Source organism: Primulina huaijiensis, chromosome 14, assembly GCF_012295235.1.
Source record: "Primulina huaijiensis isolate GDHJ02 chromosome 14, ASM1229523v2, whole genome shotgun sequence".
Classification (NCBI taxonomy): Eukaryota; Viridiplantae; Streptophyta; class Magnoliopsida; order Lamiales; family Gesneriaceae; genus Primulina; species Primulina huaijiensis.
Window position 1 is genome coordinate 5,671,006 of NC_133319.1, and position 19,399 is coordinate 5,690,404.

The 19,399-nt window shown below is 33.5% G+C and overlaps 1 protein-coding gene across 1 annotated transcript; it reads right to left on the reverse strand.

Annotated features, from left to right (window-relative positions):
• Window positions 1-499: 499 nt before the first annotated feature.
• Window positions 500-19,141, reverse strand: LOC140957005 (ubiquitin C-terminal hydrolase 12-like). The gene is made up of 32 exons (XM_073414040.1): window positions 18,978-19,141; window positions 18,756-18,849; window positions 17,805-17,946; window positions 17,545-17,702; window positions 15,989-16,254; window positions 15,675-15,893; window positions 15,485-15,593; window positions 15,282-15,397; window positions 14,969-15,067; window positions 14,710-14,819; window positions 13,870-13,944; window positions 12,305-12,383; window positions 12,062-12,208; window positions 11,701-11,982; window positions 11,481-11,600; window positions 10,411-10,533; window positions 7,050-7,124; window positions 6,872-6,960; window positions 6,628-6,736; window positions 6,137-6,205; window positions 5,928-6,038; window positions 4,899-4,954; window positions 4,608-4,785; window positions 4,425-4,526; window positions 4,240-4,311; window positions 3,923-3,988; window positions 2,414-2,479; window positions 2,142-2,228; window positions 1,898-2,014; window positions 1,735-1,809; window positions 1,560-1,628; window positions 500-886 (listed from the first exon to the last, which is right to left on the reverse strand). Exons 1-32 carry the CDS (start codon window positions 19,083-19,085, stop codon window positions 860-862), a joined length of 3,615 nt encoding a protein of 1,204 aa, XP_073270141.1. The 5' UTR covers window positions 19,086-19,141; the 3' UTR covers window positions 500-859.
• Between the last annotated feature and the right edge of the window lie 258 nt (window positions 19,142-19,399).

Below are 19,399 nucleotides of genomic sequence, written 5' to 3' on the forward strand. Positions count from 1 at the left end.
ATAATTCTAAAATAAATACATCATTACACACTAATTTTCAATATTTACAACTCTTATGTTTCAATAATTTCAACTCTGTATTTTCAACAATAATGATTTTTTTTTACTTTTGGTTATTTTACTTAGTTTAGTGAGCGATTATTTTGTGGATTATCATTGGTTGGAATAATCAATGTAGTAGGGATATGTTGGATATATTAAATTTTGTTTATTTTAGCGTATAATTATTTAGTATTATTATGAGATAAAATAATTACTAGAGGAAGAATATTTTGGATATTTAAAAATAATCAATGGATCATGATATGAAATTTAAGTTAATTTACACCCTTCAACCTCAAGATTATTGTATAGACAGTATAAATGACACATTAGACTGTTCATAATGTTTTAAAATTTGTGATACGATGAAAATTAAATTCTCACCGTCATAAAAGGGAATTTAGACCCCCAAAAAATAGTACACAACATAGAATTAACAATACAACTAATCAATCACTCATCAAATGAATCGTATGAAAATACCAGAATTATCGACAGACGATGCATCAAAGAAATCTTCCATTCATCCCCGGTAACAAATCATGAGAATTTTCTTTGAAAATGTACACTACAAAATTTGATGACAAGAAATGAAAATTCTGGTGAACCCCTTTCTGTAACAATCACAATCCAATTTTCTCTTTATCACAGACGTTTGCATCAATGAAAATGACATTGGCTTCAACAGTGCTTACAGTACTTGAATCCAACGGTATTTAATAGTTCAATTCTGATTTCTTTGCCAATTCATTTTCTGGAAAAGAATCGCATGCCTACGTGTCAGACTGGTCGACACCACATTTCTATTTATACATCTTCACAGGCTTCTCAGATGAAGGAGGTCCTGCAAGAATAGGTGACCTCGAATATTAGTTTCTCAATATTGGTTGATGTGATGCACCAACAGACCGGGTTTTTATATGAAACCGGCCTGCAAAAGATCATCAGTAGGTAATTTTTGAATCGTGTAATTTGGATCACATGTATATTATCGTTACATAGAGGAGAGGTGGGTGGTTTTAATTTATAATTGTGTTCTATTTCCATAGTCAACTGAGCTCTTAAATTGCAAGTCTACTTTTCAAACTAGAGGCCAGGTGGATTTTAACATCTTCTATACTATCGCACTCTTGAATTTGGAGGTCAGATTGACTTTAACCTCCAGTGTACTCTATTTTTCATAAGTTTATTATCTGTTGCAGGCATGTCATAGAGTTATCTTATAATTCAAGCAATATAAGGAGATTGTCGGTTTATTTGTCACACTGTTCATATGCGAAAGCTCTTGATCCCACAAGGGTGACAAAAATCTCATGTAGCTGACCACGAACGCTTCTTCAAAGGCCTACAAACCTCACTCTTGGGTTTTATGTAATCTCCGGTCAGTATGAGCTCATCTAAGAGGAATGAGAATTATTAGCTTACTAAAAACTGATCTCGGTTAGCAGTATAGAAGTAACCATATATATATATATAAAAGACTACTATTCAAGAATAAATGGCGGGAATAATGAGACCTGATTTTTCACCAGAGGTAAGTGCTCCAACCCAAGATGCCGCTCACGATAAACACTGCTGTCACAATTCTGTACGATCCAAACATGAAATGTTGTTATTAACCAATGGTGTAAGTGCATCAGCAAGTCTCTTTAATAATGTACAACACCGAGAGAGAGCAAGAGTGAGAAAGACCTGGAAACGACTGAACAAAATGTCTGAATCCTGGAGGTATTCCGCCCGACCATCAGACACAAAAGCAAATTTCCACTGCCAAAAACATGGACAAGTATACACACTCAATGCCAGGTAAAAAAATCCACTTTTAGAATTAAGACTAGGTTTGAGCCTAGTATACCTTAGATAATTCATCATCTGGTACATTTAACTTCTTCTGAACACGAATTTTGACATGAGATAAAACTTCATTCTCGTGAATGACCAACAAAAATGGCACACCAAAGTTATGGATTTGCTGTTAGAAAAAAAGTTCAATGCTATTGTAATTGAAAAGAATAGATGGAACAAGTGCAATTCCATGGATTGTACTCTAAAATATGTGTATACTGATCTGCTTCAAACTAAATTAGGACAAATTTCACCATTTGTTTCTCAATTTCCACGGATTCGAAGTGGTATACACGAATCAAGCTATCAAGTGGACCAAGACTTTTCTCTTCTTCACAAATCTGCAACAAGAAATTATAATGTGGGACTTTTTGACAATGAAGATGAAGCCACTTTAAAAGGCAAGTAACTTTTATAGCCTATAAAAGATTCCAATTATTTGCTGCATGCACAACCTAAAAAATGAAAGCACTTATGAGCACTTCATGCAAACTCACACACACAGAAGGGGAGCAAGAGAGAGAACCTCCTCTGCTCGTAATGTCCCATAATTGTCATTTATGCTCTCTATGCTTTCATTGACTGCAAAGATCTGCAAAAATGATGTTATAACCAGGGGCGGAGCCAGGATCTTGGTTCAGCGTAGACAACAATATATTATAATTAATAAAGCAAAAAAAGAGCACTGATTAATGACAACTAAAAATAATGTGTCATAAAGTTTGAACACAAGTTACGCACAGCCAGTAGCATTGATAATTAATGAGAAAACGTCAGAAAAATTACGAACAACAGTGTGTACAAAATCCGAAATCAAAACAAAATATGATATAAAATATAAAATATACGTTCGAAAAATAAGCATGAATTCATTATCGATTGGAAAAAGCAAAAAATTATAAAATAATTGAATGATCGACAAACATTGAACGAAAAAACGAACCTAAAATTTAGTGAAATTTTGGATTTTATAGAGATTATGAAAGATGAAGTAGTAATTAAAATGAATTGGATTTATTGTTAATCAAAGTGTATGACGTTCGTGACTCGTGAAGAGAAAACACATACAGAAGACTATAAAGTATATACTTGGATATTAATAATATGTAAAAAAAAATTGACTTAAAATTTGGGTCTACCAAATTATAAAAAGAAAAAATTTGTTATTTTTTTGAATCAGTATAGACAAATGAACATATAATAATAACATACAAAAATTAAAAAATTTAGACATAAAATTTATATATATATATATATATATAAATTTTTTTTTAGCCCACATTGGGTCTATGCTGGCTCCGCCCCTGGTTATAGCAACTTTAACTTAAGATCGCATGGTTAGATACACGACTTTCCCAAGAAACAAAACAAAGAACAAGAATATTAATGGAAACTGAGAAGGCAAAAAAACAAATTAAGAAGATTTAACATCCCACTCCCTCCACCAGCGAGAGCTCTAAAATGAAGTAATTTTAGCCACAAGATACAATGACTAGAAGTAATGTAAGAACAGACAGCCATAAGAAAACCCTTGCATCTTTCTGGGTCAGTGGTTCCTGTCATCTGATAAGTGCAGGACATAAACAAGCTCTAGACACTTCAAACAAGGCAGGAATTCAGATGCTTTTGCAGAAAAAGGTATTTTGTTCTCAAAGCGCAGGATTGAGTTTTTAAAAGGATGGGGAAATAGGGAACATGTGACTTAAACATGGATAAAACCAGGGAACAATTCCTCAACAAGACATAGTTGCCTGGACAGTTACAGGTTACAAAAGTTATCAGGAATATCATGCCTGTCTTGTCCTACATTTGCAAATTTTCTTGTTTCCTTGTAACACACCAATCCAATTTTAAATTGTACTTCTCAACTTTTTACAATGCTTGTATTCCATGAGCGGTCCATGCTTTCTACATATACTTGATTGAGTTCAACCATTTAAGTTGAATGGTACGAAGATGACTTTCCTACTGTGTTTTGATCTTAGTATATAAACAGGAAGAACAAATACACAGAAATGAATTGAGAATGGAAGACCTTGTAGATCTTGTGCATGAACACTTCTATCAATCTTAGCTCTGCATTTGGATGAGACAACTCAACCTGCTCCATATCATGCCAGAAAAATCAGATGAAGATATGTTAAGAGTACAAAATAATGAGTTGATCCAACAAAGGACAAAAAGTAGACATTCAAAATATTTGAAAGATATATCCCCTCACACACACACACACACACACACACACACACACACACACATGTATGTATGTACTATGTATGCATGTATGAGTATGTGCCGCTAGGGTATACTTTTCTCTGTGTTGATGATCTTAACAACAGTCCCAAGGCTTACCATCGTCCTAAGATAATAAAGAATATCACCCACAGTGCTTTCCTTTGGCAGTCTCAAACTGTTAATATCCATCTAGATATGAAAAAGGGAGATGGTCTTCGTTAAACATAAAATAAAAAATGAGTTGGTTTTGTGCATGAGTGCATTTGACATGCGTATGCAACCAGAGTCCAATTCATACTCACGTCGTTGTTCGCTGCATGAAAGAAAGCTATTTTAAGAGTTCTTAGATCTTGTAATTCCGGCATATACATATCCAATATTTCATAATACAATATATCAGAAATCTGCAAAAAAGAACGGTCTTCGTCAATGTTTCAAGGCCCTTACCAAATTTACTCTGACCATCAGGATAGTGTGTCACTTACGTGATTGTCATAGAGCAGCATCTCTAACAAGTTATCAACTCCACGATACTTTATGTGATAAGGTTTTGGCAGCTGAGTGGAAAGATCTTGTGACGTAAGCCGGATTTTGGATGGATCATTTACTCCAAGACGCTGAGCTATGCTTCCGACAACTTCATCATATGTATCAAGCCTTGATCTACAAATTCAATTAATGTAAACGGCACACAGAAAATACCACATTAGCATGACCTTTGAAGGTAAAACAAAATAGCATGTTCTATTACACGAAGTTTCTTAAAAAAGGCTTACAGTTGCAAGCAGAATTTATTGTCCTTTGGCTTCTTTAGGGACCTAAAATGAACAACCTGGCAAACATTCAATTCAGAAAATCAACATATGATTAAAATAAGAAGTTGCCGAATAATAACATAAGTATACAGTTCTAGTTGTCACAAAAATAATTTCACCCATTTCTCACACGACAAATAAAGTTTCAGAAGTTACGAGGGAAACTATTTCCAGTGAAATTGAACCAGTGCTGATGAAAAAAAATGATGTCAAGACAAAACTTGAGGCAAGAGTAACGCCAGGAAAGTGCAAGAGTAATGCCAGAAAAGTTTTGAGAGCATGACCTATTTAAACACTACATACACTACAGATGCTGAAACACGAACACCTCGTATAAGCATTAAGCAGATGATGCCTTGGACCATTAAATAATGAAAGTATTGAGTCTAATTAGAACTGAGAAGAACATCCTTTTTTTTCTGCTTCGTTTAGATTTTCGCCACTTCAATTTTAACCATATTAGTCAGTTGCTTTATATGAGACTTTGTTACAACTAAGAGGCACAAGGAAACAATGTTTTTTCTCCAAGATGCAAAAACAATTAAATGCCTTAAAATAGTGTGATAGTCTTGCAGTATAGGAGAGAAAGCTACAAAGTCATAAGATTCCCCTAGTGCAGATTGTCAATGGATCATCTGAAATAAGTCATTCATAAAATTTGTTGGATAGTATAATTAATGGAGAGAGGATATTAAAAAATCTGAAGAACTCCTAGTTCTAGATGTTCGCAATTCACACAATTTCACGAGCAGTTGAAAAGTAACAACATGCCAAAAAAGGTGAATGGTAAACCTAAGCCAAAACCCTTCAGTCTTATGCCACCAAAAACGAAAAAGAAAATTAAACCCTCTTTACCATCAAATATGAATAAGCAAATATAATAGAAAGTAACGAATTTGATCACTTGAAACATATAAAACTACATGAAGCTAAAGTAGAGCCCTGCAAAAGATATGAAACAAAGGTCACCCAATGTCCTTTGGAAAGTACTTGGAGATTATGCTGGAACTCCAAAAATGTTGGAACATCTGGACATTGAATTAGCTGATGAGTTTCGACAGGAATAGACTTTTGAAAGCAAACAATGTCCCCATCCACAAGCTGCAATATAAGGCAGACAAAAGCCATTGAAACAATGTCTCTAACATGAAACAATGTCTCTAACAAAAAGTGAACACGAGGACATGATTTCAAATTACCTGGGAAGCTTTAAATGTAAGTTTCATGTTGATGCATTCACAGATGACAGTAGGTTCAAACTTTATTTCCTGAAAGAACAAAAAAATGCTCATGGAAAGGTTTTGGTTTGTAATATTCATATTTGACTGTGGCAAATAGTTTAATTACACAACACTAAAAAAATTGTGCCTAGTATACATTAGGGAAGGATAGAAGGGAGATCTGGTATATGAATTAAAAGCCAACAGATAAGATACTGTGGTTCCAGCGGTCTGATCTCCCAACCTTCCTACCTCGATCCATCACCACCTTTACGGGAATGATGGGGGAAACCAGCTCTCAATATAGAAGACTCAGAAAGGACAAAATGGTCATCTTTGACACAGAAAACAACAAACTGGGGCACAGTAACTGTTATCTAATACACAAACTGTAACATATATAATTGCAAATATAGGGACCAAAAAGACTGTCCTTCCCATTTAACAAAGCATAGAGCAATGAAACAAACCTTATATAGTTTGATCTCTTCATCAGGAGCATAGCCTGCCATTTTATTTAGCTCAGGCAGGATATCTGCTGGTGTGCCAATGCCCTTCACATAAAGTCTTCCAGCATATCTGGCATAAAATACAAGATGTTGTTTCCATACAAGCCGCCTTCGGTTATTTTTATATATTTCTTTGATATTTTAAAATATTTTTCTTAATATGTATTGTACCATGAAAAAAGGCTAATCAGAAGAATAAAAATACCTTAGGTCTTCTGTTTCTGGATCATAAAGCTTGAAGAATAGCAAAATGTCATCTTCAGTCTTATTAGGGAGAGGGATTTGCCTCAAATCCTAAATTACAAGTAGAAGCTCATTAATGTTAGCGATGAAAAAAAGTTTCCTGCCGATAATTTTTGCTGTTTGTTTTGATTTTTAGTTACCTGTCCAAGATCTAAGAATAAGTTCAGCTCAGCTGTCTTAACCTCACATGATAATACTTCCATCAACTGTTCAATCTACAACACGTAAAAATTTAAATGAAAAATGATTACGAAACAGGACATTTGGCTGACATTATATTGAAACTGTTGATACACTTTTAGTGATATAATACAATATTAGGCTTTTATAATCATCTTGTTGTCTGGCCATAGTTTGCAGAGAGAGTTCAAATGCCCCATATGTTAGCCTTGGGAATCTTTGCATTTATAAACTTTAAATGTGCTGACAATTTTGTAGAAATTTGGAATTATCACATAGGAGGGACCTGAACTAAGTCCTTGGTTTTGATGGACATAACATAAATAACAATCTGAACATTGATGTAGTTTAAACAAATTACAATAATTATATTGACATCACAAGAATCATCACCAGCAGTAGTCTTGTGTCCTCAAGAAACCACCACATGGAAAAGACGAGTTTAACCACTTTGTACAAGTTGAGTGGAGTTTGGTATCATATTACCAACTATACAAACTGAAACAGCATCAAATATCAATATTGTTTCGCACCATTCATTATCTTTTCAAGGACTACGCATTTCAAGGTTTCCTTGGATAGGGAAGTAAACTATCGTCAAAGTTTTTAAGCACACAATGATTCGATCTCAAAAGTTTCTTGAATTAAGTCAACAGATACGGTAACACATCTTTTATAGCAGTATGCAGGTTAAAATTGGATGATGCAAATGTGTTCTGGATATATTATCGTGATTTATAATTATTAAAAAAATAGTTCCTAAAAAGGAAAAAAAAATACTGCAGAGAGAAAAATGACTATGACAATGCCAAATGTGGTTTTGCTGTAGAGCAAGGGACTCATATCACGTGCAGAATAAATAAATTAAATGATATTATGTTCCATGACAAGTCAGTCACGTGTCTTAGGCATGGCAAATTGAAGTGCCAAGATTTAAAGGCTTTAGAATACTAAAGTATTTTCATTAAAAAGATTATATAATACACAAAGATCACAATATTTGTAAAGCAGTAATGATTATGTATGCTAAAAAAGTGATATGGGCCGTGAAAAGCTGCTATGGGTGATTGTGGCAGTTTTTGAACACAAATATCTCTATATATATATACATGTAAAGTGTGGATAGCAAGTGGAGATGGATGTTGTATTTGGTGTAGAAATCGCACTATTTTAGCGTAAAATTTGCACCAAAATATATTTTGTGGTTGGAGATGGCCTAAGGTCATTTGAAGTATTAAAGAATTATTTTATCACTTTTAACCCTGTTGAACAGCCCATCTTCATTACTAGCTCGTATCCTCGTAATAACTTCCCATTTTTCAATGCTAATTTCATTTTTAGGGTAACAAAATTATAATCTTATATAAATTATACATCCTAATTACTAATTAATAATTGTTAATAATTTACTATCACTAATAATGATAATTATAAAAAATAATGATAATAAAGAATATTATAAAATGTATTAAGTGTCAAACAATAATTTTAATAATAATTATAGATTATAATAAGTAAGGACAACATCATTTAAAATATGAGATTATACTTATAAAAGTAAAAATTAGACAGCAGAAACTATCTCGCAATTAGCTCAGACCTCTTCATTTTTCCATGCTGCCATTTTTAAGTTACAAAATTATTATCTTAGATTGTCCATCCTAATTACTAATTAATAATAATTAGAAAGTAAATAAATAAATATCGTTTTAAATATAAAATAATGATTTTTAATTAATTGTATCTCACTTTTAATATTTTTTAATTGCTCATCCTCATTACTATCTCATTATTGGCTCGCAACTCCTCATTTCTCAATGCTAATTCACTTCTAAGTCACAAAATTTTAACATTAAACTATATATCCTAATCACTAATAAATAATTATTAATAATTGACTAATAATAATAGTTAAAATAATAAATTAATAATAATAAAGAGTATAATAAAATGTACTTATTGTCAAACAATAATGCTAATAATAATTACAGATTCTAATAGAGGACAATATCTCTTAAAAAGATGAGATTATATCTAATAAAAATAAAAAATAGACCATACAAACTATCTCACAATTAACTAGCTCCTATACACCTCCTCATTCTTCCATGTGATAGGAAACTTGGTTTTGGTGCTGTTGAATAATGAAGAAGAAAATATGGGCAGGCAATTATGGTTCGATATTTCCATTGGTAAAAGATGGGTAATTGAAGAGAAAAAAGTAACTTATGGAGTGATTCTAGTCTAAATGTAAATGATTGTGCTCCATTCTAATTTATTCTATTTTAGAATAAATTTCTAATTCACAAAAATATGAGAATCCTAAAATGTTGACACTCTCCCTCAAGTTGGTGGAAAGATATCAATCATGTTCAACTTGCTGATATTGTCTCAAACTTTTGGTGAAAATATCTGCGAGTTGTTTCAAGTTAGGAACAAAAAGAGTGCATATTACTCCTTCAAGTTTCTCCATTATAAAATGTCTATCAACTTCAAGTTGTTTTGCCCTTATCATGCAACAAAGGATTGTCAGCAATACTTACAGCAAATTTGTTGTCACAGTATGAGAACATTAACTGTCTGTCTAAGTTCCACTAGAACTCTTTTTAGTCACAATCCTTCACACAATCCTTGGGCCATTCATCGAAATTCAGCTTCTACACTACTTTTGGAAACAACACTTTGCATTTTGCTTCTTCAAGTAACTAAGTCTCCCCATACAAGTGTACAAATGTACAATAACCAGAAGTGGATCTCCTTTCGGTGACCGATCCTGCCCAATCATCATTTGTGTCACTACTTTAACCAGAAGTGGATCTCCTTGATATAACTCTACTCTCATACTTTTTAAGAACAAGCCTTTTCCTGGAGTGGCCTTTAGATACCACAAAATACGAAATACAGCTCAAGATGTTCCTCTTACAGGAATGCATGAATAGGAATCGAGTTACATTTATATCTAACGTGTATTCATACGACGCACATGCTTCTTGTTAGTAATGAAAAGGTGGGAAAAGAAGGAGAAGACAGGAGAAATCTCACTTGCTAGATCACACTAATAAAGCAAAAAGCAGCAACACATTGTGCAACGTGTGTGCATATCAAGAATTGAAAACTCAAATGACAATCTAGAACAACTTCTTTATAATGCAACATGAGGAAGCTAAATTTGGGAAAAGACTATCAGCACAAACATAAATCCTTTTGCAGACATGGACAACACCATAAAGCAAGAAGCCAGTTATATACGGTACCTTTAAGAAGATTTTACTTTGTGTAGAAGGCGAGTTATCAAAATCAGAATCAATGAGAAATGTTTACAGTTTTTGTTTTCTCCAGGTGTGTCAATGGCTGGGCAGGACGATATGTGCCGCTCTCGCGCTTTGTCCACAGCCAAAACCTCTGTAACTGAACTGGAACACCAAATTCTTTTGCAACCTCCTCCTGCAGTAGCCTTCACAATTAGCTGATAAAACTATAACTAAAATTATTATTCCAAATTCAATTTAACTTTTGGTCAAAGAGTACTAGACAATTTTTCTATGACTACTCTGAATCTACTTGATAAAAAAACACGACTACACTTACAAAATATAAAAAAATAATGAAACATAGACATGTCTATTAAAAATAAAAATACAATAAATATAAAAGCAAATATAGCATAGAACAAGAAAAAAAGGAGTTAAACCAGCTACTAATAATTGTCAGATTTGATTTCAAACAATCAGATTTTAGAAATGGCTTGTAACCAAGTGTGTGAAAAACACAGGCATACTAAAGCATGACAAAATAATTTCCCTTCTCTTTTCTTCTTTAGTTACTATATAAAGTTTTTGGGCCCACCTGGTTAAGGTGTAAATAAACAACATATTTTCTTTAATTTACTTCAAGAACAATCAATGTTCGTTAGCACATGGGAATCATAAAAATGCTTTCCCTGTTCTATTTGATAAAGATCTAACTTCTGTTGAACTTCAGTTTCCAATTTGAATCGGTGATTCCTTTGCCAATAGACTACCTATATATAATTTACAGAAGTTTAAGTCACGAGAGATCGTGTTTAACTCCTAATAAGTTCAGAAAGTTCAAGGTGGAAGATATGGAATCTATACCTGCAATCTAAACATATCTCCACACATATATAATAGAAAAACACCAGCTTCTGACAAAGTTATACAATTAACAACATTCCGGCAAAAAAAAAAATCATTTTTGTTGAATTAAGTATTGACTTCTCACAAAAAAATTGAGTCTGAACTATGAAATCAGAAAATTAATAAGGCTAATATCCCTCACTACTCACTTTATGTACCAATAATTAAAACTGAACTTAAATGCAAAGGAAATGAAGAAAAACTGAAAATTTTGAGTTTAACAAGTTTACATACATTAAAAACGCTAAATGGCGTTGACTTCAGAACACGAAAACCTTTGACTTTGTCATGATCCACTAAATCAAAAAATACATTTCTTCCAATCTGCTCAGCAAAATCATCATCACTTGTGACCTGAAAGCATCATGTCAATTGCCCATAATCAGCATACAAATTAAAATGGATAAAAAAAAGTGAAAGTTTGTTAAGTACCAGATTTATTGAAATGAATTACCTTTACAATAGTGTACAGATGTGCATTTTCTTCTTCTTTCTTCTGTTGTTCAGTTTTTTCTTGTTCTCTCTTCAACCTTTTATCTTGTTTTTCTTTCTTGTGTTCGTTTTTTTCTTGTTCTCTCTTCAACCTTTCATCTTCGTTTTCTTTCTTCTGTTGTTTGTTTTTTTCCAGTTCTCTCTTCAACCTTTCCTGCGCGATATCACATCCAAGTAAGCCAAACACAATTAACCAAATTACTAAGCTGATGTTGATAGCTTCTTGTTCTCTCTTCAACCTTTCCTATTTGATATCAAATCCAAGTAAGGCCAGACACAAAACTAAGATGAAAGAAGCAATTAGGAAAATATTGATAGCTAACCCTCAGATGCTCAGCAATGTCCTTCTCATCAACGCTACACATTATTTTATCCCTGTCACTTTCACGTACATACACCAGCATATAAGCATTTGAATTCTTCGTAAACTTAAAAGGGACTTTTAAGGCATTAATAATGCCTGGGGTTATCTGCATCAAGTGCTAAGAAGAAATTACCTAACAAGAAAATGAAAAGGCAAAACAAACTAATCTATTCAGAAAGGAAAAACCGGTAAATAAACATACTTCTTCTTCACCACCATACAGCCCTTCTAAAGCCTTTCTCATGTCTTCTTTTGTCACATGCTCATCATCAAATCTATACCTACAAGCCATTCAGAATGATTCACATCGTGAAGTCTACAATGTAACAGCAATTTTACTGTGTCAGGAAAACGTCATTTGCTGCGGGGGCATGTAAAATATCAGGTTAGGTCATAATTGGGCTGCTGACCAAGTAATTTGTCTCAACGATCAGCTTTGCAAAATTGAATAATAACCACCACTATTAATGTAACTGTGTTTGTTAATTAACCAGAAATTGTGACAGACAATTCAAACAAATCTGCGATATGCCAAATCACGTGTCAAAAATTCAACTCCAAGAAAATCCCAATTTTGAATAGAAAGGAAAATTTGAGGGAAAAAATCACATTCCGCAACGAATGAATCGCAGCTCACTGGACTTTCATGTAGAGAATAGACATTAAATTGAACTTGATGATCGATGAGTTCCATTATTAGAAATTATAAGCATTTGATTTCACTGCCAGAGGAACCTCCTAATGTTACACCCTTTTGTCATGGTTCTTATTATGGGATGATTATTTGGATAATCGTTGAGATCGGTAATGCTTCCTCCATGTGAGAATTACTACCTGTCCGAAATATATAGGCTGAAGTCCGTTTATCTTGCACTTGCATATACTCATGGCTCGTCACACCTATGAACCTATATCTGTCTTCTTACGGTCTGTTAGGTAGCAGCTGTTGGTACATTGGCAAAATGGTTCTACAGCGGATAAAATCTCTCACAAAACTTGTGCACTTCAATTTTAAGTAAATGCTCACTAAAGGCCATATGAAGTGGTTCTTGATCATCATAGCTTCTTATTCAGCTATGAGGGTGGTAAAATAAAGAACATAGAATAGAAGGTCGGCAAACTTCACAGAGTGCTTATAACATAGTCAATAGGTGCAACAATCATACGTATACGGCTGCGAATTCACGTAGTGTTAGTACCAGATAATTTAACTCTTTAAAGGAGTTTGTGGTGTCATTACATGTTAATTATTTTATTATGCTAGCTAACTCAAGTTTAAGATGTTTTAGATTTCTCAAGAGTTGTTATGTTACTTAACCCCATCAAATTAAAAAACATGGACATAATTCAGCAGGAAGAGACAGAAAAGGAAAAAAAATGAAAATAAATAAACATTTGAAAAAGTGGGATTTCAAAATGGATGATACAGATTATTAGCTTACATAAGCTGCTTTTGAAATTCTAAGCCAACTATCCCAATGTAACAGGACAAGAACACACAGACAGGACAAGAACACATAGACAATACCAAAATGAGAGGAAGAAGATCCTCAACAATAAACCGGAATGGCAAGACGCCTGTAACAATACATTAGATACATGCCAAACAAAAAAAGTAACAATAGTTTACACTGGCACGTGAACGACATTCAGCAATTATATTAGTGAAGTAAACAATTCATAGGCTTAAGACAAGCTGTTAAGCTAACACGATATAATGATGTGCATATAATTGTTGTATTACAGATTCTGGCACAAAATACATACCACTGACTGGAAAGAGCTGGCCTTATAAAAGCATAATAGTGCCCACCATGCACATCACCTCTGTGGACCAATACACTGATAACAACCAAAATTGTCAGAACAAAAATGAAAAAATGGAATTTAAGATTTTTCTGCTGGGCATTAGAAAAATTCAAGCTGCGGTCTAGGAAACCTGAGATACAACCATAAACAACATGTTGAATTTATATGCAAAATGTTGATTCTAAGAAACACTGAAAAACTCTAAGCCACATATTTACAGCTTTCAACGATCTCCACAGCCATATTTTGGCTAGTCGAAAATTAAATTTCAAACAACCCTTAGTTTTGAAACAAGCCATTAATATGTGGCTTGAATTATGAAAACTAAAATCAAACCAAATTAATCCCGTACAGTATTGAAGGCCAGATTACAGCATAATTTGCTATCCTGATGTTATAATCAGAATATAATTCTACCAGGATCAAAAGAAAAGCCTTCAGTTTTTACACAAGTACAGATGGGAAATAAGTCTGCAAGGACCTCCAGCCAGCGGAAAAATGAATCATGTAGGAGTAAAAAACCATTGACCATTTGTTTTGAAACAAAATGGTCACATGGATCAAAATTTTCCTTGAACAGGTTTTTCATTTTTTTCCTACTTCCTGATTAAGGGCTTTTAGATTCTAAACATTGAACTAACTGAAGAAGCATTCATTTCTTCAGCATTCACCAAAGTCCCACTTACAACCATCCAAATTTGATATCTCCTAGAGATTGAACTAAAGTGATTTCAAAAATTGCATGTGCATTGCCAAAAAAACGATGAATAGATGGTATAAACCATCTCATTATCTAACCTGTGAAGTGTGTAAAGGTTGCGTATGCTTTTGTCAGCCTCAGGAGATAAGTATTTACAGTTTTCTATGTCCAGATCAAGTTGAAGAGGGAATTCATAGCAGTCATTTATCTGCGTCCCATCAGCATCGTGAAAAGATAACATAAAGATAATAAAAAAAGGTACACAACATAACTTACCGATCAAAGAAAAACATACATAACTTATATGCAAGGAAAAATTAACATAAAGACTACATATGCAAAACATAATAACTTCACCTTCACCATGATGTTCTGCACAAAATCATACTCAAACCGTTTTAAATGAAGTTGGAGAACTGGTGGAAAATCTCTAAATAAGACCCCCTTTTTAGCATCCTGAACATAAACCATAAGTCTATCGAGTGTTAAATGAAAACTCTAATCGTAAATCATTTTAGTGAGAATATAAATGATAAACAAGGATGCTAGCATCCAAACTAGAGAAAAACATAAGCAAGAGGATGTCACAACTACTTTGAACAAGGGTGATAAATATCGATCAAAGATATGCTGAAAAAAATAATTTGCAAAATAAAGTTAAACATATCACCTGCAAACCATACTGTTCAGCATGATATCTATTATCTCCTTCCAGATATTCCACAGCAACATATTTATCAAAGGAATCATATACATCATGACAACCCTTTACATCAAGCTGAAGATCTGCAACAGAATGTTACAGAATATGATCAGTATAGTTATTAATAAAAAGAGGCAGATAAGGTGTTTAAGAAGATCCACTTCCAATACCATAAAATGACTCTATTCTGCAAGATCTGTAGTGAACATTAATGCATTCTATAATGTTCATGTGATGCCCTTCAAATAATTTCCGTATTTCTCCTTCCACAACAGTTCTCTGATCAACAGCAACACAATAATCAGTGAAGCACAACACAGATTGAGTAATTGACAGTGGTAATATTATATTTCTGAGGACCTCCATTTTTTTTTCAAGTTTCTCACAAAGAACTCTGTTAAATTCCTGAACATCACATTGTAAAAAGGCTTCGTTTGTGTCCCAACCAAAGGATTTGGTCAACTCCTTTGTTGAAACTTTCTCATCACTGTATTGAAGCTTGTAAAATAAACTCTGAAGAGCCATAGGGATACTCGCGGATGGTTTATCATTAACAGTAGTTGGCATGTGATACACAACCTGGATGTACAAGCAACAGAAATATTACATTTATAATAGTTTTTCATATAAACAACCTTATACAGATGCAGTAATCCCTGGAAAGAGATCCTAACCTTTCTGAAATAGGGAATATGGTATAAAGTTTGCAGAAGAGAGTTCATATAACAAGTAGCCCCTTGGTTTTTTAGTCCTACGTAACCAGTTTCCTTCTTTGAGTCACAGAAGATGTAACCCATGGCTTCCTCGGCAGTGACCTCAGCTTCAACAACAATGGTATCATTGTAAAGATAACCTCTATTTGGATTATAAAGCTTAGTGAGTGGCATAAAGGATTCGAAACCCCAATCTCGTACTCCAGCATTGAACTGTCGTGATGTACCTGCATGTACTAAACATATGACAATCGACGATATTCTGCAATATATTATAACATAGAAGAATAATTTAAAATTATCATCGTAAATGCATATTCTAATGTTAACAATATGTATTGTATATGAAATATGAATCATAAAATGTTCAGATCAATAGAAAATTAAATATGTCATTTAGCAATACCAGAAAGTAGCACATATATTTTTGGAAGTACTACAAGCATTTACACTAGATTTGTATTCTGATTTGCAATCCAAGTAATCAACTCATAACGGCATAAGCAAAAGCCAAAGAATGAAACTAAATATTCCTCAGTTTGCTACAAAAATATTTACCGGACAGCGAAAAAAATCTCAAAGTCCTCAAATCATATGTATCTGACCCCACACGATCCGAAGAAATTCATTCAACCAGCTATGCTCTAATAGCATATCAAAATTTCTGGATATTCGCCATTACTGGATCAGAAACAGGAATCAAACACCAGGATATCTGATTGGATCTGTTTTAGAGTTTTTCAAAGGAATTTATGATGTTTAGACAATCAAGTTATAGGAAATTTACATTATATTTTCACTTATTCTAGATGCATTTTTACCATTTAAGAATTTTGAAACCAGTAGTACGAAAATTATAATCACCAAATGACTAGAGATGGGAAATTTCACTTTACAACTTTAGATTTTTAATATATCATTTTTTTACAATTTGAAATTATAAACTAAAAGTTAGATCAAATAGACTTGGTATTCAATCCTAAAAAAGGATATTTGATATGGGAATATTCTTTTTAACTGATCTCACACGAATCAAAAACTAAATTATCCAAGAAAGTTGAATAAGATAGCAAAAAGTAGTTGTAAGCTCTTTCTCTTTTAAATTATGGAAAAGCAACAGAAAATACTAGCTAAGACTAACCATCAAACAGGAACAACATTGGCAAAATCATATATAGTGCCACGGACCATAAAATCAACTTAGTGTTGGAGCAGTATAGAAAAAGTTCATGTAGGAGCTGAATTAAAATAGTACATATATTTTATTCATACATACAAGAAATCGAGAATGTCATGTTGTAGCAGCAAACCTCCAAAAAGGTAACCAGCTTACACCAGTATTTATTAGCATGCAGTCGACATGACTACAGCATGGAGCCACACCAAATATCATGAATGAGACTAAATTTGAATTTCCAGCAAAAAAAGAATTTTTTTTCTGGCACAAGAACCAAAACCAGAATTTAATAATCAACCGGTGGAAGCACTTCAATCCTCTGACTATAACAGGATTTTACCTTTTCTGATGGAGTGTTTGTGATCAACTTGATTAACAATGGCGAAACTGAACTGAACGTATCTACTCCAGAGATATGGTAAATTAGTAGAATCAGCAACAGCCAGATACACGGACAGATAGTCAACTTTGTTGCCCCTCAAAAAAATAAGAATCCTCCTGACAATTACGAAAGGGAAAAATAGTTTATACAACTATGCTCGTAAAAAAAATTAAAAACCAGCATTTAATGTTCCCGGATTCGATCCAATTAAAAGTTACCATTTATAATCACCAACTTCAAAAGTTTCAGAGTAGAGCCTATTCACTTGCAACCTAGAAACATTTTCAATCCTCCAAGTGAACTTGGTTGTACAAGAATTCTTTGTTCGGTTACCTGCTGCATTACCTGTTGCTTTGGGTGCTACAACAAAGGAATAAAAAAAATTAAAACAAAGATAAAACTGGAAAGAACTACGGTCCCTGTTTGTTCGGCCCTGTGTCGACTGAACTAAAATAAAAAAAATTCATAACTACTTTTAAATTTCAAAAATTCTCCAGATATTCTTTTTAAAAGTTTCAGTCAAATCGATATAACGACTCACAGCAACTCTCAAAAATATACTTATGACATAACCACATATTTTTCTCTATACCTTTTCAATCATTATTATATCGCAACTTTTTTTACATAATCAATATACAAAATCACCTCATCATATATCACGTCAACATTATATTACCTTCAACAAAGAAAATTTCAAAAACTTTTGAATTGAATCAAATTGAGTTAAGTTGAAAACGCAACAGACACCATGTACAGAATTTATTGGTGTTCTTGATGCGGCTCTCTAAAATTCATCAGTTGCTAAATTGTTGAGTTCTAAAAAAAAATTTTCCAGTCCATTACTTCGATAAATACTACAGAAAGAAATATGATGAAGACATATTAAGATCTAGTGTTGTGGAAACATGTGTCAATTGTAATTGAGATGAATTTCCTAGCATTTTGCCTTGCTTCTGACTTCCGAGCATATTCCAGAGACCTCTATAACATTGCGTGAAGAAACTGATCGTACAGATTATCAAGCTGAAAAGTTTACAATTCAGTTTACTCACCAAATTATAGTGTCCAATCCAGATTGAACTGTTAGTCTGTTACTTAAAACTAAAACACATATATATCAACGTGTACGTCTCCTCTATGACATTACAGTACTCTAATTACGTCACCTCTATGGCAATTTCCAATTACGTCGCCAGCTTCCTCAGGCGTAGTCTCTTCCTCCAAACCAGATTCCGGAGACAATGAGTCCACATCATATAGCTGCCAAAAATAACACATAAATACGTAAAATTCGCACAATTCAGTTGAAACGGCCAATGTACACACATGAAGCGTGCTGTGTGTGCGAATCTATTTTCATGCATGAATGCGGAGAGCAGTTTCTGCACCATATCGTGCGCCGGAGAATACATGGCTGTCATTGCATGAGAATGCTGGTTCCCTAGCGCGTGAACTTGATCGAAACTGAGAAGAATTCGAGCGAATTTCCCCTGCATTTGGCGGTGTTTATGGTTTGGAAAGAGAGGAGAGTTGGGAGTCAGATTTAGAGGCGGTGGGAAATGAATATAAAGTTGAACTGTTTTAGGACTTTTTGACTGAAGATTTCGGTTCAAAACTCAACTGCCGTAGCAGTTTTCAGTCCACCTAAAGATTTCGGTTCAAAACTTAACTGCATGGCCAAAATTACATTATATTTGGAAGCAAAGAATTGGAGGCATTTGCGGAGATTTAGATTTGTAAATCTTGTTTTTAATAGTTTGGATAGTTAGATTTAAAACATGAAATTGGATTTCAATGGATTTGACTGGAT

Coding starts and splice junctions, on each gene's coding strand:
- LOC140957005 (XM_073414040.1), bottom strand. CDS start 19,085: ATGCAGGGGAAATTCGCTCGAATTCTTCTCAGTTTCGATCAAGTTCAC. Junction 11,601..11,700: donor ATCTGTACACTATTGTAAAG/GTAATTCATTTC, acceptor TGATGCTTTCAG/GTCACAAGTGATGATGATTT. Junction 887..1,559: donor TACCTCTGGTGAAAAATCAG/GTCTCATTATTC, acceptor CTATTCTTGCAG/GACCTCCTTCATCTGAGAAG.